The sequence below is a fragment of the Perognathus longimembris genome, chromosome 2, assembly GCF_023159225.1.
Source record: "Perognathus longimembris pacificus isolate PPM17 chromosome 2, ASM2315922v1, whole genome shotgun sequence".
NCBI classification, from domain to species: Eukaryota; Metazoa; Chordata; class Mammalia; order Rodentia; family Heteromyidae; genus Perognathus; species Perognathus longimembris.
Window position 1 is genome coordinate 60016210 of NC_063162.1, and position 22178 is coordinate 60038387.

The window sequence follows — 22178 nt, forward strand, 5'->3', positions numbered from 1 at the left end:
TGTTTGCAGATGAAGATACTTGCCATTTGAGCATTGAGCTCACATGATTAACGGAGCAGAAGTCTCTGTTCTCAGGATACAGAACACCCTCAACCTCTTTTCCATGGTGTTTTCAGGGATAGTGGGTTGGGTCCAGAACTTTATGTTTTGTGTAAAGATTTCAAATATATGTAAAGAGAACACAGAGGTCTGTCTGGTCTCCTTCAACGAGGAAGGTCAGGGCCTAGTGATAGATAGAACCCACTGAAGCACGCCTGTCTATCCCAGGGAGTGCTGATGGCAAATCCGGCGGAGTGGCTGATCTGACATGGAAGGGTGTTACCATTGCGCAGGGAGTGAGGTGGGCCTGAGATTGGGTGAGGAAGGCCACCCTGTCAAGACTGACATGGCTCACAGAGAGAAGACAGGAGTTGACAGGATGGGCCCTGACTTCTGTGTGAGCTCTGTAGCAAGTTGTGAGCTGTGCTGTGCTCTGCATCTGCCCAAAGATGGAGGCCTTGTTCTCACTTGCCCATCCCAAGGGGACTCCTTTGGCTCATTGATATAAAGGAAGAAAAATGCCCAGCTGGTAAAATTATGCAAGTGACCATGAAACCCATTTGCTACAATCAGATGAGACTTTTCTGACATCCAGCAAGCATCTACCTTCCTAGTGGATAGAACTTTCTCTACCAGAAATCTTCTCTGAATGTTTGTTCTTATATTAAAAATGTAGGCTACTCTTTCACTTAGTCACCATGAAAAATCCACATTTGAAAGCAGTTATTCATGGGAATAACTCACTTCTTCATGGCCTGCTTGTCGGTCCTTCCTTCTGCTGCTCATATTCTCATCCTCTGTGACTCCACTGATGTAGACTGTCACAGTGTTCCTCTGCCCTGGCCTCCCCCACCTGTGAGTGGCACCAAGTCAACTCTTTGATCAGTCTTTTGCCATTTTAGGGTTATGGTTGATTTGCTTTTGTGGTCAACAATGTCCATGGAAAATTTCCAGCGAAGAGATGCCTAGCTCTTTCTTCAAAGATTTTAGGCAAATAAAGACGTCTGCTTTGTAAAAGTTAACAAGATCTTGCCTCCTTCTGCAAGGTTATTTACTCCTTCCTTCTTTCCTTCCCTCCTTCATTTCTGTGTGTTCTTGTGCTTGAACTCATTGCCTTTCATTCTTATTTAACTTTTCTGCTCAAGGTTGGTGTTCTACCACTTGAGTCTACCTCCACTTTGTGTTTTTGCTGATTGATTGGAGATAAGAGTCTCATAAATTTCTCTTCCCCAGACTGGCTGTAAACTGTGATTCTTAGACTTCAGCCTCCTGAGTAGCTAGGATTATAGATATGAGCCACTAGTGCCCAACTTGATTCATTCTGTCTAGGAATAACTTATTTTCTCACAAAGGCAAGCTAATAATGCTGTTTCTATATGTGACTGGCCATCAGACAGGAATATTTCAAGGAATTTACTTAAAGCCTAAACCTGCAGCTCAACTCACAGAATTTTAGTGTACATAATAAGCACTTTGGTATATACAGTGCAGAAATACGTGAGTTTATTGAGTAGGCAAAGCATTGCTGGCTAATTCTATAATGATGAATCACACATAGTCTCTAATTTAATGAGTCTTGTAGTGTGGCTTTTTATCTTTTTAGATAGATACCATGCAAAAACAAATCACAGTAGATGGGGTTCAGGGTTAAAAAAGGTCTATACAGCCCAATTGTACAAATTAAGACATATCTAAAATTAATTTATGAAACTGGTAATCTCAAGGAATATTGGCTACATCTTTTGAGAACTAAATATAGCCTTTTATTCTGAAGGATAATTAAACATTTTTAATTCATCAGAATGGTTTCTTATAATGGATGGTTTCAGATGTGTGAATAATAATGTATTTCCTAATGTAAGGTATACATTGCAATCTGAAAAAAAATAACTTTATGGTAGGGACAAGATAATTTCAATTTTGACCATTTTTATGCTTTCAATTATTAAGTATTATGACTTGTAGAGGGAATCTATTGTTTTGTTTATTTCTTTAAATTTAAATATTGAAGACTTACATGTATTCATCAGTACAAAAAAATGCATTAGTGTTCCCAAAGACAGAAGTGTCCCCAACTATATAAATGATAAACGGCAGATGGTGAAGGAGTGGAGATTCAGGCGGGGGCCCTCCTGAGGCGCTGCTGCCATTCACAACCCGCTAGGCGCCCCTCTCGCATCTTGGCGGCCGAGGCGCCTGTCGCGTGAGTTACAGCCGCGTTCTCGCCCTGGGACCCATCTATTATGAGAAACCATTTTGGTTAATTAAAAAAGTCTTTCAAAGTCTCAGAACAGGAAGTTCGGGAAAATGTTCTTCTCTTTGCCATTGTTGATTCGGGGCGGGGGGGGGGGGGGGACACAGGTGATGAGAACTTGGGCTGTCGGCCTGACAAAAAAGACGACATGAGGGTATGTGTAGGCGACAGTGGAGCAGCAAGAGGAAACCTTCCAGTCCTGTCACGGATGGCCTGAGAGTAAGGCTGGGGTGGGGGGGTCCTTGGGTGTTTACTAGCCACTGTAATGGAATTTTATAGGGATAATGGCTAAGATGTGTGGTGTGGTGTGATGTGTGTACGTGTGTGTGTGTGTGTGTGTGTGTGTGTTGGTACTGGGGCTTGAACTAAGGGTCTGGGTGTTGTCCCTTAGCTTTTTTACTCAAGTCTGGTGCTTTGCCACTTGAGCCACACCCCACTTCTGTCTTCTTGCTGGTTAGTTGGAAATAAGTGTCTCATGGACTTTTTCTGCCAAGGCTGGCTTGGAACCTTGATCCTCTGACCTCAGCTTCCTAAGTAGCTAGCATTATAGACATGAGCCACTAGTGCTCAACTAGGCTTAGATCTTTGAGTAAACTGAAAAATCTAATTGAACTATCCTGGATCAGACTGGTTCTTGATTATGGATTTCTTCAATCCAGGCCTGGCTATACTACTTTGTGGTAAGGCACCTTTCTCTACTCAGGAGGAAATAGGCTGCAAGTGGTGTTGAATAGATGAGGAGACATTAGGAAGTGTGACTTTTGGGAAGCTTCCGAGCTGCCAGACATTGCCTGGTGGTTGCAGTAGATTGCAAGGTACAAGAAGGCTTCTCCAGGAAGGTAATAATGAACTGAGAATAATTTTTTTTTTTTGGCCAGTCCTGGGGCTTGGACTCTGGGCCTGAGCACTGTCCCTGGCTTCTTTTTGCTCAAGGCTAGCACTCTGCCACTTGAGCCACAGCGCCACTTCTGGCCATTTTCTGTATATGTGGTGTTGGGGAATCGAACCCAGGGCGTTATGTATATGAGGCAGGCACTCTTGCCAGTAGGCCATATCCCCAGCCCTGAACTGAGAATAAATAACAGCTCTCCAACATCTGGGAGCCAAGAGCTTGTGTGTTAAAGAGAGAAAGAGAAAGAGAGAGATAGAGAGAGAGAGAGAGAGAGAGAGAGAGAGAGAGAGAGAGAGAGAGACCCATTGGCTCAGCACAGAGATCACATAGAGACCTGAGCCAGGAGGAGGAGGATGGTGGATGCCAGGTACCATCCAATGTTCTCTTATTTCCAACTAACCAGCAAGAAGACAGAAGTGGGGTGTGGCTCAAGTGGCAAAGCACCAGACTTGAGTAAAAAAGCTAAGGGACAACACCCAGGCCCTGAGTTCAAGCCCCAGTACCAACACACACACACACACACACACACACACACACACACGTACACATACATGTACACACACCACACCACACATCTCAGCTATTATCCCTACAATTCCATTACAGTGGCTAGTAAACACCCAAGGACCCCCCACCCCAGTCTGATGTCTGCTGTAGAGTCCTTTTGCTTCTCCACGTCTCTTTCCATTCGTCCCTTACTCTTCATTGCAGGCTCTGTTAACACCTATTCCTTCTCTGAGCATTCTACATATGTCCATCCATTTCCTACCATTTCCCTTGGGATGAGGGTCTTGACAGGATAAAACATAATCCCTGGGCTGCAAATATGGCCTAGTGGCAAAGAGTGCTTGTCTCGTATACATGAGGCCCTGGGTTCAATTCCCCAGCACCACATATACAGAAAACAGCCAGAAGTGGCACTGTGGCTCAAGTGGCAGAGTGCTAGACTTGAGCAAAAAAAGAAGCCAGGGACAGTGCTCAGGCCCTGAGTCCAAGCCCCAGGACTGGCAAAAACAAAAGCAAAAAAAAAAAATCATAATCCCTGACCTGGAGGAGAGGCCCACCTTCTAGCCAGGTGACAGAATTAGGATGTGTATAGCAGAGGCTCCTAGAAGAGAGAGGGTTTGGAGGAGCTAGGCCTGAGGTAGTGGTGGCGGTGATGACAATGGTGGTGGTGATGATGTTGGTGGTGATGATGATAGGAGGAAGAGGAGGGGAATAGAATTTTGATGTTGGTGATGATGATAGGAGGAGAAGGAGGGGAATAGAATTTTGAATTGGTGAGGGAGGGGCCCCTCAGGGAAGGGCAAAGGGTCAATCACTCATGGCTGTCTGCTTTATGAATTAGGTGTGTTCAACTCTGTCTTAGCTTTGTGTGTTTATTTATTTATTTTTTTTTGGCCAGTCCTGGGCCTTGGACTCAGGGCCTGAGCACTGTCCCTGGCTTCCTTTTGCTCAAGGCTAGCACTCCGCCACTTGAGCCACAGCGCCGCTTCTGGCCGTTTTCTGTATATGTGGTGCTGGGGAACCGAACCTAGGGCCTCGTGTATCCGAGGCAGGCACTCTTGCCACTAGGCTATATCCCCAGCCCTGTGTGTTTATTTTTTATACTGACTCACTCTTCAGAGGCTTTACAAAATGTTTATATGAGCATACATGCAGTGACATACAGAAATGAGATCTGGAAAAAAATAATAATAGAAGAAAGTCAATTCATGGGGAATTAAGATCATAAGTACACATTCTGCAAAGACATAAGCCAAGCACCAATTTGGGCTTCCAGTTTTCTGGACACCATTCTGGATGGAGGGTTCTGTCTTGATTTGTCATCCTTTAACTATGCACCTGCTCAAAGGCATGCCCTGGGCTTGTGAGCATGCAAAGCAAGTGGCCTCTACCAGAAGCCTTGCCTCCCCATCCTACCTGCACACTATCCTCACTATGCTGTTATATTGATTAGATATGATTGTGTGACATCAAAACCCACCATTTTTCCAGGCACTAGTGGTTCACACCTATAATCCTAGCTACCTCTCAAGAGGGAGACTGAGATCTGAGGATTTCGATTTGAAGCTGGCTGGGCAGGCAAGTTTGTGAAATTCTTACTTCCAGTTAACCACCAGGAAGCTGGAAGTATAGCTGTGGCTCGAGTGGTAGTACACTAGCCTTGAGCAGAAAAGCTCAAGGATACTGCCTGGCCCTGAGCTCGTGGGTAGGCACAAAAACAAACATAACATTGTTGGGACCCATAATAGTAGAGAGGTAAGATCTGTATCACTGATCCTGACTGCATTTCCAAGTTCATTTATTGCACAGCCTTTGCTCCTGAGAGAACCACTTTCCTGTTTTGCAAAATGTACCATTTTCACCTATCTCTGCCTTTGGGGAACTGGGAGTTTCCTTCTATTGGAGGAGTCTCCTACTTGGGGATTCCCTCTTTCTATTGATCAAACCCTTCTCCTCTGTCTCAAGAGTGCTGTTCTACTTGATGACCCACCACACCCTTCCCAGCCTGGGCAACGCCTTTCTAGGAGACAAATTTTTCTCCTTTACCATTCCCCTCCTCTGGAAGAGTTCTAAGTTCCTGGTGGGCAAGCCCCAGGCTCTGTGCTCATCTCTAAGGCCCTAAGGCCAGCAAACACCTTAGGAAGAAACCCAGAACCAGCTAGGCAGAACCCAGGTCTATCTATGTCACAGTGACACAGCACCTATGAGGGTTCAGGCCAAAGGAGAGAGGTGACTACTGACCACATGTCTCGGGAACTTCATGCAGCCTAACATTGGGTATCTGTTGGCAGTGCTGGTGTGGGCCCCAAGACTGCCAGGGTGAGAAGTGTGTGCAGCTGCCTGGGGCAGGCCTTCAGGGGGCAGGGGTGGAGTGGGGGGGCCTTAGGAAGATCCTACTGTGGGCCCCTGAGGGCAGCCAGTACCTTTCTGAGAACCCAGACCCAAGGTTCTACTCTGAAAGCTGGCAGACCCAAGGTTCTACTCTGAAAGCTGGCAGCTATGGACAGTGTTGGCCCCAGGGTTATGTTGCTCTCCTAAAATCCTAAGAAGGAATTCTTTACCCTGAACTGTAGTCTCATTCTTCCTGTGAAATGCCAGTTGCAGCATTTAGTGCCTTTGCCCAGCATGAGGCATTATTCAGAGTGCAAATAACTGAAAGGGTTGAGCATCTTTCTTTGAAAAATCTGATGTCCCAAATGCTCCAAACAAGGGTCCCAGTGTACGAATCCACACCTGACCTCATGTAACAAGGTCATAGTACACAGGTGCCCCGGAACTACCGTATGAGATTGGCTTTAAGCAAGGTGGATAAGATGCATATGATCAGAGACAAGTTTCATGTTCTTTGGGCTTTGTTTCTGTTTCTGTTTTTCTAGTCCTGGGGCTTGAACTTCGGGTCTGGGTAATGTCCCTGATATTTTCTCAGATCAAGGCTAGTACTCCACCACTTGAGCCAAAGCTCTACATTTTGGCTTTTTGATGATTAACTGGAGATGAGTCTCACTGATTTTCTTGTCCAGGCTGGCTTTGAACTACAATCCTTCAATCTCAGCCTCCCGAGTAGCTAGGATTTCAGGTGTGAGCCACCAGTGCTCAGCAATGTTCATGTTTATATACAGGAGATATCTCTATATCATTTCATTCTGTCAATGCAGATACTCCAAACTGTGAAAAATCTGAAGTCCAAATCACACTGGTTCCAATCTATTAAGATAAAGGATTCTTGACCTGTGACTAGTTTCTGTTGCCCTATCACAGTGCCACACATTAGATGCAATTGCTTTCTTCCAGTTCCATAAACAATCAAGCAAGAATAAAGAGGAAGGATTAGTTGGGCTTCTTTCAGAGCCTCTTGCTTACATTTTGACCTGTAGCTAGCTCCTTCTGGATATCCCTCTGGGTCTCTTTCTCTTCTCATAATGTGCCTTGAGATATGACCTGTTGGGACATTCTAACAAGAGTTTGGGAGAAGGCACATGTCCTCACAGTGCCTCATGTGTCAGACTCCTCTCCTCTGATTTCTTAGTTTGTGTTCCTGTTGGAGAAAGTCTGAGTCTTATTTCTGAGCATGTGGCTGAGAAAGGTATGGTGTGAATGGGCCAGCACACAGGAAGAGGCCTGAGGCTGAGGCCTCATCCTCCTTTGCTGCACAGCGGTTCTGACACCCAGCAAGGAAGGGGAAGAAGGAGGGGAAGGGGAAGGGGAAGAGGAAGGGAGTGTGCCTGCCCCAGCAATCACAAAGGCCTTGAAACCCGGGGAAGAAGGGGAAGAGGAAGGGGAAGAGGAAGAGGAAGGGAGCGTGCCTGCCCCAGCAATCACAAAAGCCTTGACACCCAGGGAAGAAGGGGAAGAGGAAGGGGAAGAGGAAGGGAGCATGCCTGCCCCAGCAATTGCAGAGGCCCTGACACCCAGCGAGGAAGGGGAAGAGGAAGGGAGTGTGCCTCCTCAGCAATCGTAAAGCTTTCATCCTTGTTACACCAGAGGGTGGTGTTCTTGTTACTTTTTTTTTTCCCAAGCAGTCATTCTCCATGTACTCATGACGATTGAATTTAATAAAAACATCACAGTTCAAAAAAAAGGACAAATTAGAAACCACTGTTCATCTTAGAAATTAATATGTGAGTGAATTTAACAAGAGATGAATTGTGCTGTGGTGATCTGGTCCCTCTTCACCTACTCTGAGCCCCAGTTGTTTGTCATTATTGCTGGAAATATGATTATTACTCTGGTATTGCTTGACATTTATTAAAGATCCAGAGGCTCTGCTTCCACAGCAGAGAAAAGTGCAATTATCTGGGCATTCACAGAGAGCATCTCCTGGCCTGAGTTGTCCAAAGACATCCCCCAAAGACCCTTGGACCATGGCTACAGCAGAGAGCAGCACGCAGGCTGCTATGTCGCTCAGCACATGCTGGACCGCCTTCATCACAGGCTGCTGACACTGTATGGGCACAGACCTGGGTCCTGTATGTGGTTTACTAACAAAGAGGGAAAGCATTTTATGAAATTTTTCTTTATTATTAGTTGTCTCTCTTATTTAACTTCATCTGGGTCTCTACTACAAAGTTGTATTTGAAGATCTGTCAGCCTTCTCTGGGAGAAGCATACTATGCATACCATTTAGATACAGGAGCCCCCCCTAACCCTGTGTTCCATTGCAGGAACCGATGATCTGGAAATAGTAAATGGGAAATTCCAGAAATGAACAATTTGCAAGCTTTCATCTGCACACTGCTATACTCAGTAGTGTTTTGGAGATAAAAGTTTTGTGCCATCTCACTCTGTCACCCAGGAAGTGAGTTATCCCTTGGGTACAATTATGATTATGATGCGTAGACCTAGCACCCTGAGTCAATCAATAGCCATCATGGTGGTGGTGCTGCTTTTATAGAATTCGTTACCATCCATTGGTAATGATTACCAATCATCAATCATTACCTGATCTCCAGTCATAATTGATCACTGGTTAATGAGACGTTGGTGCTCTAGCAACCTTATTTTACTGGTTGGTGTGAGAGCACAAGACTTAGGAGGAAAGCAAGTTGAAGATGCCAAAGAGAAGCCATCCAGTACTTCCTTTACATGAAAAGGCAGAAAGGCTCAACAAGGAAAGAAACGCTGGTGTTGCCCAGAGCTGTGGGAAGAATGAGCCTTGTATCTGTGAGATTGTGAGGCAGTTTGATCATGTTACACCTATCACAGCTAAGAGGCTGACAAAGGCACATGGATGTTAACAAAATGCCTGACTTTGGATTTTTTTCACTAAGCTGGGGGTGCAAGGTGCCAAAGCTAGCCTGTCTTTCCAGCTTCCTCTGCTGTGTGACAGATCTGGAGATTTCCCATGGTTTTTTTCTTTTCATGGTCTTGACAGTTTTGAGATGCACTGAGCAGACAATTTGTAGAATGTCAAATTGAGTTCATGTAATGTTTTTCTCATGGTTTACCTGGGGTTGTCAGATGAGGGAAGTGAGACTGGAGAGGTGGGGTAATTGTCCTGTTGCAGTCGTACCAGCATACATGATGTCCTTGTGATATCATCTCAGGTTATGTTAGCCTGATTCAGGGTGTGTCTGAACCTCTTCTCATCCTGAAAGTGATTACTTTCTCTTTTTTTTCTTGATGGATTCTTTTGTGTAAAACACCTTTCCACCTTCAAAAGTGGTGAGCATTAAATTCCACTTCCTGTAGGGGGCAATGTCTACATCTTACAACAGTTCTATAAGGAACATATGCCTTTTCTCTTCATTTATGTATTTATTCAGAGTTTTATTTATGGACAAGTAGGCACTTGTCCATATTTATTTCAGACTTGGGCTATCATCCCTTGAGCCCATTAAGTTACTTGTCTTGTGGTTCAAATTGTTCCAACATTTTGCTAATGGTATTTAACTAGCTTCTTACTTGCCTGCACTGCAGCTTTCTTAATCTCCTGCACATGTCTTTTCCTTTTTGCATTTTTGTGTGTGCATACTAGATGAAACCTATTGAGCATTCACTTCATCCCACTTGCCCTCATGATGATTTTAAAACAATTTGAATCTAACCTTTCCCGTCATTTTTTGGATGTGTCTTGCTCAGAAAGAGTTCAGCTATGCTGTAGAATAAGCACTCCTGAATCTAACTACCTACAATCAGATTTCTTCCTTGTATTCCAACTGTGTTGTGAATTGGTCAGGGACTGTGTGCTAATCCTGGCTCAACAACTCTGGCTATGGAGCAGCCTCTGTCCAGAATGTTGTGTTCCATGGCAGAGTTATAAAAGAGGTTAGCAAATTATTCACTAGCCCGTAAAACTTCTACACAAGTCTGCCTGCCTCCACCTAGCCCCAAGGTGGCAGAATACCTACAGGAAGCCAGTACGACAACTCTTTTATGAGGAGCACGAATGACTAGCACATTATATTTTGTTTTAGTGTTTCTCCACGTGCAAATAAATATACACAGATTTAATTGTTATTGGTAGTCTATTGTTTTCTAAACTTCCCCAAATGGCAATATGGTAAGAACACAGTTCTATGTCGTTAAGTCTTTTTTTGGACACCAGGGCTTCTGTGAACGGTTGTGCAGGTTGTAGACAAAGTCGTCTGCTCATGTTGGCAAAAGGAAGCTGGGGTCTAGCCTTTGTCCAGGGTGGTGCCCACCCTTGGATTTTTGTGGGCACAATTTGTGGTGGCTGCATGGTGCTCCACCAAAGGGAAAAAGCATCCTTCCCTGTAGGAATAGTTAAACTGTTTCATTTTGTGCTACTATAAATAGGCTGGTAAAAGATGTTGCCCACCGAGTATTTGTGCATTTCTCTTATGATTTCCTTGGATGAACATTACTGGCAGTGAAAAGGTGAGTGAAAAGACTAAGTGATATTAACATGATATGATATTTAATGATATGATACAATGTGGTTTAAGACAGCATCCTTCCTACAGGCCCTTCCACGGAAAAGCTGGAACTCACACTGTCATCTTTTGTTATTATTATTATCATTGTGTGTGTGTGTGTGTGTGTGTGTGTGTGTGTGTGTGTGCTGGTCCTGGGACTTGAACTCAGGGCCTGTGTGCTGTCCCTGAGCTTGTTTTTGCTCAAGGCTAGCCCTCTACACTTGGGCCACAGCTCTACTTTCAGGTTTTTGGTGGTTAATTGGCGATGGGAGTCTCATAGACTTTCCTGCCAGAGCTGGCTTTGACCCCAAGTCCTCAGTGTTCAGCCTCCTTTGTAGCTAGTATTACAAGTGTGAGCTGCTACTATATTTAAATAGTTATACGAAGGGATTTCAACTCAATTTCAATTTAACATGTGTCAGTTTGTGAGTACAATGCATCTGTCACCCCTTCCATCCTTCTTGTCCATCTCTCAACCCCACCTGTCCCATCAGTTACCTGGTTCCATTGTCACATGTAAACATTGTATAGGATGACTGCATTTGCCCACCCTTCCTTTCTCCATTTGTCTGCCCCCTCCCACTCACCTCCCCTGTTCTAACAACACATATCTTAGTATCAATTTTCTGAAAGGGATCTGGGCAGATGCCTTCTGGTTCTGGCCTTCATTTTGTGAGACCACATACTGATTACAGGGCTAAGCACTCCAACAAACAGGATGACTTCATCAACAGATAGTGGGTGATTCCTGTGGGACATCTTGGACAGGAATGTCACCAGCTGCTGTCCAGCCCTAGAGGGTGCTCTTGGCAAAATGGTGATCCAAGTGTGATCAGCTCTCTTAAAACCAACCCTCATGATGCAATGTGCCCCTTTCTTCATTCCAAGATTAAATCCATATCCTGAAGCTGAAGCTGAGCAGGGTACTCAGCACCAGTTCCATTTCCCTCTCAAATCCCCACACAGTCTTTGCAGCCCCTTTGTTCTACTTGAAAGCTTCTCAAAGTATTTCATGCACTGGCAGTTGCTAAGCAAAGGCCATTTCGTTCCAATAAGCAATGCAGCACTCTGCTCTGAATTTGTCCCTGATCGATGTACCACATTCATTGCTGCCCAGGCAGATGGGCCTTTGCCCTTGAACTGACCCACATCTCCTTCCTCCCCGTCTCTACATCCAGAGTGTGCCAATTTTCCAGAGCATAAGGATCCAGAGGCAAGTGAGAGCATGCAAGCTCAGCACTGTGGATGGAGATACATACTGAGGAAGCCCAAGGACTCTTCATCCCACCACCGCTTCCTGTATTGGTGGTTACTCTTCCTTGTGTGGCTTCAGTGTCTCATGTTGAAAAATGAGGAGTAACCATAATATAATTTGGTCAGGATGCCAAATGTTCACTGTGGTATTCACATGAAAAACATTTTGTTGGCCAGGAGCCAGTGGCTTCTACCTTTAATAACTAGCTGCTCAGTGTTAGGAAAATGGAGGAGAAAGGAAAGAAACAGGCCGGATTTGATCTTCCACAGGCCGAGGACTATTTATTGAGATAGTGCAGCGAGGGACACAGACTTCCTGTGGGCTTAGAGACTGTGTGTAAACCTGAGACGAGAGTTGGGTTTTTATGAGGTCTAAGCAAGGAAGCAGAGGTTAATGAAAAAAAGCCATTAGGTCAAAAGAGGTGGGGACTTTTTCAGTTGGGCTCACCATGTAATGTTTATAGCCAGGCTTAGGTAGACTTCCTGCTGGAGTTGGGCAGTCTGCACTTATCTTTGCTGGCTTGCCTGGCATCTGAATGCACCTGAGGAAACAGGGTGGGAATCAATCCTTCACTCAGGAAGCTGAGATCTGAGAATTGCAGTTCAAAACCAGCCTGGGCAAGAAAGTCCATGAGACTCTTATCTCCAGTCAATCACCAAAAAGCTGGAAGTGGAGCTGTGGCTCAAGTGCTAAGAGTGCTAGCCTTAAGTGTAAAAGCTAACAGATAACACCTAGATCTGAGTACAAAACCCAGTACTAGAGTGTGTGTGTGTGTATATGCACACACACATAGCCTTTTGACTATGGGCCTTTTGGGCACATTAGTTAACTAAAAGTAAGGCTAAGAGAAGAGACCAAGGAATAACAAGTATGTGTGTTTTCTGTATGCTTAGGTAAACCCATTGACATGACGTTGATCAATTTTCCTTCCTGTTCTCCCAAATAACTGCTCTGTGTGTGTGTGTGTGTGTGTGTGTGTGTGTGTGTGTGTGCCTGCGACTGCACTGGGGCTTGAACTCAGGGCCTGGGCATTATCCCTTAGTTTTTTCGCTGAAGGCCAGCACTCTACCACTTGAGTCACACCTCTACTTCTGGCTTTTTGATTGTTAATTGGAGACAAGAGTTTTACGGAACTTCCTGCCCAGCCAGGCTGGCTTAGAGCCACAATCATCAGATCTCAGCCGCCTAAGCTAGGATTAGAGGCGAGCACCACCAGTGCTTGGCTTTGTAAGTGCTCATTTTGAAGGCATTCTTTAGGTCATTTTATTTTTCTTTTTGCAATTGATAATTTCTCTGGCTTCAATGCTTTACTTCCCACCAGACTCACTAGGAGAGCCCTCTGCAGCATATGAAGGGTTTTCATTCTACAACCTCTTCCTAGGTTTAGAACATTTCTGTTTTTTGGGGTTTTTTTGCCAGTCCTGGGCCTTGGACTCAGGGCCTGAGCACTGTCCCTGGCTTCTTTTTGCTCAAGGCTAGCACTCTGCCACTTGAGCCACAGTGCCACTTCTGGCCATTTTCTGTATACGTGGTGCTGGGGAATCGAACCCAGGGCTTCATGTATGCGAGGCAAGCACTCTTGCCACTAGGCCATATTCCCAGCCCGGTTTAGAACATTTCTGCAGATGAAGAAAAGAGATACTAGTAGCCTCATCTGAAAGATGATAAATCAAATCCTTGGAAGATTAAGTGATTTGGTCATGTAATATGGCTTACTTGGGGCCAAGAACCAATGTGGTCTTGCTTCTCAATGTTCTACCATCCTGCCTTTCATTCTCAGCATTGAAACAATGGGACTCTCTTTCCCCAGCTTATGCTGAAGTCAGCCTGCCCCAGCTCCCTGCTCAGGGCCCACTGAGGCCCCAGAGTCATCAGGCAAGGCCCATCCCTCTGTGGCAAGACAGCACATTTGCTTTTTCTAAGGCAGCTGCTTTGTGGCCAATCTCCTCTCCCCAAGAGCTTTCTCCTCCTGCTTCCTGTCTCCAAAGCCTCATATTCAAAACCAGTCTGGGGTTCTGCTGGGGATGGGAATTAGTCAAATTTTTCAGCATTTTATGTTACTTGTAATCAATCCTCTTAATGTGCTTTACTTGTAAATGTGTGTGAACAATGCAAAATCAATATTGAAGAAACTTTTAAAACTGAAAAGAAAAAGGAAAGAAAAAAATCATCCTATTCTCATAACTCCCAAATGGCAACTAGATTTTAAAATTTATATTGTTTTCATATATTTTAGTCTTTGCCAATAAACACTTCAGTATTTTTAAGTATATTATACAAAGGGAAACTATTCTAAGTCACAAATGTGCAGAATAAAATTTTTTAATAAAGTGGACATGTGACTGCTAGTCAGAATTTTTTTTTCAAATTTTTATTATCAAACTGATGTACAGAGAGGTTACAGTTTCATATGTTAGGGCATTGGATACATTTATTGTACTGTTTGTTACCTTGTCCCTCATACCCCCCTCCCTCCTCCCCCTTTCCCTCCCCCCCCCCAGGTGTTCAGTTCACTTACACCAAACAGTTTTGCAAGTATTGCTTTTGTAGTTGTTTGTCTTTTTAATACATTATTAATGGCACCCCAGGAGCATCTGTGTCCCTTTCCAGTCACTATCTGCCTCCTCCCCCAAATTTACCACTCTCTGACATCTAATATCGTATTCTCACATTTTAAATTTTGTACAAATAGAATAACATCATGTGTACTTCTTTGGTTTGGCTTAACTCTTAATAATTTAATTTTTATTTTTTTGGCCAGTCCTGGGGCTTGAACTCAGGGCCTGAGCACTGTCCCTGGCTTCTTTTTGCTCAAGGCTAGCACTCTGCCACTTGAGCCACAGTGCCACTTCTGGCCGTTTTTTGTATATGTGGTGCTGGGGAGTTGAACCCAAGGCTTCATGTATACGAGGCAAGCACTCTTGCCACTAGGCCATATTCCCAGCCCCTTAATAATTTAAGAGTTTGCATGATTTATTGAAGTTAGCTGGATGCTGGTGGTTCACACCTGTAATTTTAGCTGCTTGGGAGGCTGAGATGAGGAGGATCACAGTTTAAGGGTAGCCCAGGCAGGAAAGTTTATGAGATTCCTTCTCAACCCATACCTGGGCACATGGCAAGAGAATCTCTCATCCCAAGCTACTTGGAATGCGGAGATTGGGAGGACTGTGGCTCCAGGCCAACCTGGACAGAAAAGTGTATGAGACCCCATCTCCACGGAGGAAAGCCTGGTGCCATGGCATGCGCCTTTATCCCAAGCCAATCTAAGTACAGGGAGGGTTCCGGGCAGGAAGTGATGCTGTATCTGAAAAATAGGCAGGAGAAACACACGTCTAACGGTGATTCAGAGTTGAACGTCAGCCTAGTAAGTGTGAGGCTCTCAGTTCAAATTCTTGCCAAAAGGAAAAGATGTACTGAAATCATCGTATAAAGTGATAATTCATTCAAAGAATACTTGTGAAATATTTTGTTTGGAGACCTCTGTACCCTCTTAAAAATGATTGAGGCGGCTGGGAATATGGCTTTAGCAGTAGAGTGCCTGCCTTGCATGAAGCCCTGGGTTTGATTCCTCAGCACCACATAAACAGAAAAAGCCAGAAGTGGTGCTGTGGCTCAAGAGCTAGAGTGCTAACCTTGAGCAAAAAGAAGCCAGGGACAGTGCTCAGACCCTGAGTTCAAGCCCCAGGATTGGCCAAAAAAAATAAAAGATTAATTCCAATAGCTTTTGTTTATGTAGGTTATAACTACTGATGTTTACCATAAAAGGAATTGAAGCAGAATTTTAATTTGATTAATCACTTAAGGATTTTATTATTATTATTATTATTATTGTTTTGTAGTTATACAGAGGAGTGACAATTACATGAAAATAATGCTTCTTGGTAAAGATGTTTTAAGATAATTGACTATATATTTTAAAATGCAAAGATTGTGAAAAGACTAATATGATTTGATGCTTTATTGAATTTTTTTCTGGTCCTGGAGTTCGAACTCTGGGCCTGGGTACTGTCCCTGAGCCTCTTAGTGCTTAAGGCTAGCACTCTACCACTTGAGCCACAGTGCCACTCTTGGGTTTTTTTTTTGAGTAGTTTTTTGGAGAGAAGAGTCTCATGGACTTTTCTGCATGGACTGGCTTCAAACTGGAACCCTCAGATCTCAGCCTCCTGAGTAGCTAGGATTACAGGCATGAGTAACTAGCACCTGGCTTTATCAATTTTTGTTTGTTTGTTTTACTACCTATAGCACTTAATATAAGAACATCGAATTCTTGTGTCTGTTTCTTCATTGCATGATTCATAAATCATGTATGGGATTTTGGGGGGCCAAAATATTGAATAAAATTTACCTCCCACAAGCATAGAGTTAGAAAAGGAAGGGGTATTTTAGTAATCTTTTCAGAAAAAGATTATAGATATTTTTCTTTGATACTGTATCCAAAGTCAACAAATATCTGCCACTCCTAGGGCTTGAACTCAGGGCCTGGGCATTGTTCCTGAGCCTTTCGTTCAAGGCTATTGCTCTACTACTTGAGCTTTAGCTATACTTAAGGTTTTTTGCTGGTTAATTGGAGATAAGAGTTTCATGGACTTTCCTGCTCAGAATGGCTTCAAACCATGATCTTCAGAGCTCAGCCTCCTGAGTAGCTAGGATTACATGCATGAGCTTGGCTAAGAAGTGATTTCTTAAAGAATATTTGTACTTTTTATCAGTGGAATACTTTTAGTCTGTGATATGACACTGTTTTGGTTTACCTTGCACTTGGGATAGACATTTGAACCCGTGCTCCCAATTGTTCACATCTGTCATGCAAGATGGAATAGAGAGATCTTTAACGAATGGGAAATTGCCAAAGCTCACAGAAGCATGAACACGTTTTCAACAATTCTATATGTTTGCTTGAAAGGTCAACTTTGTTCACACTTGGTCAGCAAATGCCATCACTTATTTTATTTGAGATAGCAGACCCTGTTGTTCATTTTTCAAGAATTTATCTACTCGATAATCAACTGTTCTTGATCATAATTTTGCCTATCAATCTATTTTGTTCTTTCAAATAAAAACTACCCTCTCTGACAGAAGCTGTTGGTTCTGCTCAATGTGTACCAATTACACAAGAGCTTTTGCTTGAAACAGCTGTCACACTTTATTTACTTGTTTGTTTGTTTATTCAAGAGTGCTGTTAAATCTATAATCCTGGCTGCTCAGGAGGCTTAGATCTGAGGATTGTGGTTCGAAGCCAGTCCAGGCAGGAAAGTCTGTGAGACTCTTACCTCCAATTAACCACCAAAAAGGTAGAAATGGAGCTGTGGCTCAAGTAGTAGAGCACTAGTCTTGAGCAAAAAAGCTCAGGGACATCAACTAGACCCTGAGATCAGGACCAGCACCAAAAGAAAAGAGTACTTTATGTAAACTTCCCATTTTAAGAAAACCTATGATTTTTACTTTTTCGTCAAGGTTGTTAGTGCATGCTAACTGTAAAAAAGCTAGCCACAAATAAGAAACACTGACAAGGATGCTGGGGAAAAGGAACCTTTATACACTATTGGTGGGGAGGTAAGCTAGTGCAGCCTCTTGTGGGAATCAGTAGGGAGTACCCTCAAAACTAAAAATAAAACTACCATATCGTCTGGTCATATCACTTTGGGGAATAAGTATAAAGGAATAAAAGTCAGGATACAATAGAGGCATTTATGATCATTGCAGCACTAGGCTATGAGAATAGCTGAGCTGCCCTACAGTTTGTGAATGGATTTTTTAATGTGGTATTCATATTCACAATGTAGTATTATTCATGAGAAAGAACAAAATTATGGCACTTTACAGGTAAATGTATGTGATTGCAAAAAGAGCAAATACACAAATGAATAAAGTAAAGTAGCAAGCCCCAATGTGAATATATACATTTCTACCCAAGAAATGTAAAGATTTCTGAAGTTCCAAAAGCTATTCTTTAGATAGCTTTCCTTTTGCTCTTTCTCTCCCTCCCTCGCTCCCTCCCCCTCCCTCTTTCCCTCCCTCCCTCTCTCCCTCCCTCCCTCTCTCCTTTCCTCCCTCCCTTCCTCCCTCCCTCCCTCCCTCCCTTCCTTCCTTCCTCCTGTTTCTTTCGCAGCTATATACATTTTTCATTACTATAGTTGTAGGATATTGAAATCTGTGAAAATGATTCTTTTCATTTTAGTCATAATTTTCAAAATTGGTTCTGTTTTTTTATTCCTTTTCTATTTGATATGATTTTATTTAAAAAATCTTATCTTTATCTACATGGAATCTTGTTGGGATTTTGATAGGGACTATATTATACCTTTCATTTCTCAAGTTGGGAAGAAATGATATCATTCAGTGTTGAGCCTTCCCATCCATGAACATGGTATATCCTTCCTGTATTTAGCTAGTCTTTAACTTTTTTCACCTGCATTTCATAATTTACAGCATATCAGTCCTATTTGTGTTCTGTTAGATTTGCAGCTAAGTATCTCGGATATTTAAATGGCATTGTGCTTTTTATTTCAATATATAGTCATTATTTTGAAATATAATTGGTATGTTTTATATCTTATCGCCTTACTTTTTGGTGCCTTTCTCCCAAGACTGACCTTTTTTGGTCTCACTGTGAATTGGTATCTTGGATGTTGTTTTCTTTGTTGTGCCCCATTTGTCTCTCTGTTCTAGGCTTGTCTTGCTCAACATTTCCCTGTGAATGCCATTATTTTATCATTTATAATAGCTGTGTAGAATTCCATTGTGTACAGATACCACAGTTTTTGGATCCATTCATCTGTAGTGGGGCATTTGTATTTTATCTTTTTAAAAAATATTTTTATTGTCTTTAAGGAATGAGTTTTCTTTCCAGAATCTTGGCTCTGTAAGTTTTACCAGCTCTGGATGGCTCTCTGCTTTATTAAGGCTATTTATTTAAATGTTGACTTTTTTTATTTATTCTTGGGAGAAAGGAAGGCAGAGCCCATTTCTAGAGGAAGAGGAGGTAACCCATGCTAGCAAACATGTTAGTGTGTGACGGATTCCCATAAATGGATCTCTCATTCATGAGGCTACTACTGACTGAGCAGCATCCCCTTGGCAGCTGGTGAATGGGGAAGAACTTAGCTTAGCTCACAAGTAGCACTGAGCTGTGGTTTTCTTTGTCTCTCTCCAGGATTTTGTATCCTGCATAGAGAACTACCGACGAAGAGGACAGGAACTCTATGCCTCTTTATATAAAGACCATGTCCAGGTAAGAAGCAAAGAGTATATTGTCTCTACAGAATAGACTTGAACCCACCATGGATCAAATAAAAAAGTATAACTGCCTTTTTTACATCAATAAGTAGTCACCAGTGGTCTATGGAGCTGATTCAAGGGCTTAGTGCTCCTAGCTCAGCAGCGAGGACCCAGGCCTACAGCCCTGCTCTCCTTCCTCCCCTGGAAGAGCCCAGGGTGTCTCCCACCCTGCTCAGAGCTGGGGCTGTCACCATTTCCAGGCAGAGTTTGTGAGGTTCCCTCTAGAAGTAGAGACCTTCCATTTAGGGTTTTAGTCCCAGGTCCTTGACTTCAATCACAGAATAAGAATTTCAGGACAAGTGACAATGGTAGGATAACCTGGCAGAGCTTCATTGAGCAAGCAGGCAAGAGAGAAGCAGAAAGACAGAGGCACACTCTAACAGAGTGTAGGTGCTCAAAGGCAGACACCTGAGTGCTTTGACATGGGGGACATATGTGATAAAAAGTAGGGTTGGACTTAAAGTTATTCTCAGGTACATGTTTTTCTTTGTTCTCCCACCTAGGACAGTTAATCACTAAAGGTGTTTTATTTTATTACTCAGGGACTCTAAGACTGCATGTCAGCTCATCGAACTTTGATTGTTGTGTTTGGGCCTCTCTTCAAAGAAAGGATGTGCTCTGCCATCCTTGAGATGAGCCCTTTTTGCCAGGAGGAGTTGTTTCCCCAAGTATTTGCTTTTTCAGGACACATGTCTTTCTTCTTCTTTAAAAAAATTTAATTTTATTGTAGAGATGATATACAGAGGGGTTACAGTTACATAAATATGGTAATGAGCACATTTCTTGTCAATTAGTGTTACCCTGTCCCTCATTTTCTCCCCCCCATTCCCCCCAACTCCCCTTCCCCCAAGTTATAAAGTTCATTTCCAACACTGTTACATTGGCTCACCCTTTGTCCTTTGTCTCACCATTTTGTTATTTCCCTTCCCTTTCCCAAATCAGATAAACACGTATACAAGATACAGGGTACCAAAATCAGGGATAGCAGGGAATAAACCAAAGGAAGAAAAAATGAAAGTAAAAGGAAATAAATTCATACAGTACATTAAAAACAAACAAACCTAAACAACAAAAAATAACTCTTGTTGCCTTTCTTGGAGTTCATTTCACTTAGCTTCATCTTTTATGGTCATATGTACATAGCTATTGAGCTATTGTGATCCTCTGCTGGGACTATGCTTGACATATACTAATTATTATCAATGAAGGAAACCATGGACTCTTGTTTCTTTGGGTCTGGCTCACTTCACTTAATAAGATTTTTTTCCAACTCTTTCTATTTCCTTACGAATGGGGAGATGTTATTCTTTCTGATGAAAGCATACACACACACATACATATATATGTATGTATACACACACATATATCCCATTTTCTTGATCCATTCATCTACCAAGGGGCATCTGGGTCAGTTCCATATCTTACTATGGTGCATAATGCTGCAGTGAACATAGTTGTGCTGGTAGCTTTAGTGTGGCCTTGTTTATTTAGTGTGGCAGGAAAAAGTTGGATGTCTTGATTACGAGAGGAAAAATTGGCTAGGAGACTTGGGCTGGGAAACACAAGGTGAAGATGAAGCAGGGCCAAGCCCACTGGGCTTGTGCTCAATTAGGGATTTTGCTTTCTATCCTAAGTGCAGTGGATTGATAAAGGCAACCTGATGAGGTCAGGTTCAGTCTTTATAGCACCTTAGTAGGCTTGATCCCTTCATGGTCAACATCAAGGGCAATCAGGACAGTCAGAGCTGCCTTTTTCCTTCCCTCCCTCCCTCCTTCCCTCCCTCCCTTTCTCCCTCTTTCCCTCCCTCCCTCCCTTTCTTTCCTCCTCCTCTTTTCACTTTCTCTTCCTCCTCCTCCTTCTTCCTCTTCTACTTCTTTTCCTCCTTCTTCCCCTCCTCTTCCTCCTTCTTCCTCTTCTTTTGCTTCTCCTCCTTCTCCTCTTCCTCCTCCTTCCCTCCTTCCTCTTCCTTTTTTAACCAGCAGAGCATTTTCAAACTAAAGATGAAATAATAGTCTGTGTGAAAGCATCTGGACAGGACAGTGTAAGTAGAAAATAGATACCCTGCATATGGTTACATGCTAGTTAAGAACTTCATTTTTAGTTGATATTATTGATAAGACTTTCAAGAATGATAACTCCCTAGAAAACAAGGCATGCAGTGTTAAAACTTTAGGGTTTGTATTATTTATGAGCAACTTCTTTGTTCTAAAATCTATGCAAGGTGTAGAAAATGCAGCAATTATGTTACAGCTTTGCCTTGAAGGAATTTAAAACTTAGAGATTTAGGTGAAGAAGTATCCACAGAACAGGAGTTGGCACCAAACTGGGATATTCTACTGTGAGGGGAGGGGGTCCATTAGCAAACCTGTGGAGGCCTGGTGGAGTGGAAGGAACCATTAGCTTACCTGTGTGTAGGGGTAGTGAGGCTTGGTTGGGGGCAAGGAACCATTAGTATACCTATGGGGGGGTGAGGCTTGGTGGGATGGAAGGAACCATTAGCTTATCTGTGTGGGGTGGAAGGATCATTAGCTTAACTGTGGGGGTTGAGGATTGGTGAAGTGGAAGGAACCATTAGTGTACCTATGGAGGTAGATGAGATGTGGTGCCAGAGTCAAGAGTCAGGAGAGGCACTGCTCTCTTTATCAAATTCCATCTTTCCAAGCATACTTTAGAGCATGCTTGCTGGGATTAGGGGTTCCTGGGTTGTGGCACCTGGACAAGCCTTCCAGAATACCCTGAGTGATGGGGGTGAGACTTCATTACAGAGGAAGGAGGTGGGATGGGGTTTGACTGTGATATCTGGTGGCTGCTAAAGGGGTCAGCCAGCAGGTCTGGTTTTTCCAGTTGCACTGGGGTTTTACTGCAGGTGCCTAGGTACCCCAGCATTGCTGTCCACCCTGCCCAGAGGCCATGATGCCCTTTTGTGCTTGCTGGACAGGCATCTCACCTCAGGACCCATATAGACTCAGTGTGTTACTTCAGTTGCAGTAGAGGGGGAGGAGCTAATTTATCAAACACTCTGATTAGCATCTTAACAATAAATTGACATTCCTGCTGGTTTAAGAAATGAGAGGCGAG

The 22178-nt window shown here is 43.3% G+C and overlaps 1 protein-coding gene across 1 annotated transcript in view; it reads left to right on the plus strand.

Moving 5' to 3' along the window:
- Wdfy4 (WDFY family member 4) overlaps positions 1 to 22178 on the plus strand; it is a 268449-nt gene that overhangs the window by 132572 nt on the left and 113699 nt on the right. Inside the window, exon 40 of the mRNA XM_048339220.1 lies at positions 18976 to 19053. Within this exon, the coding sequence (XP_048195177.1) occupies positions 18976 to 19053 (78 nt within the window). The remainder of the gene's footprint in view (positions 1 to 18975; positions 19054 to 22178) is intronic.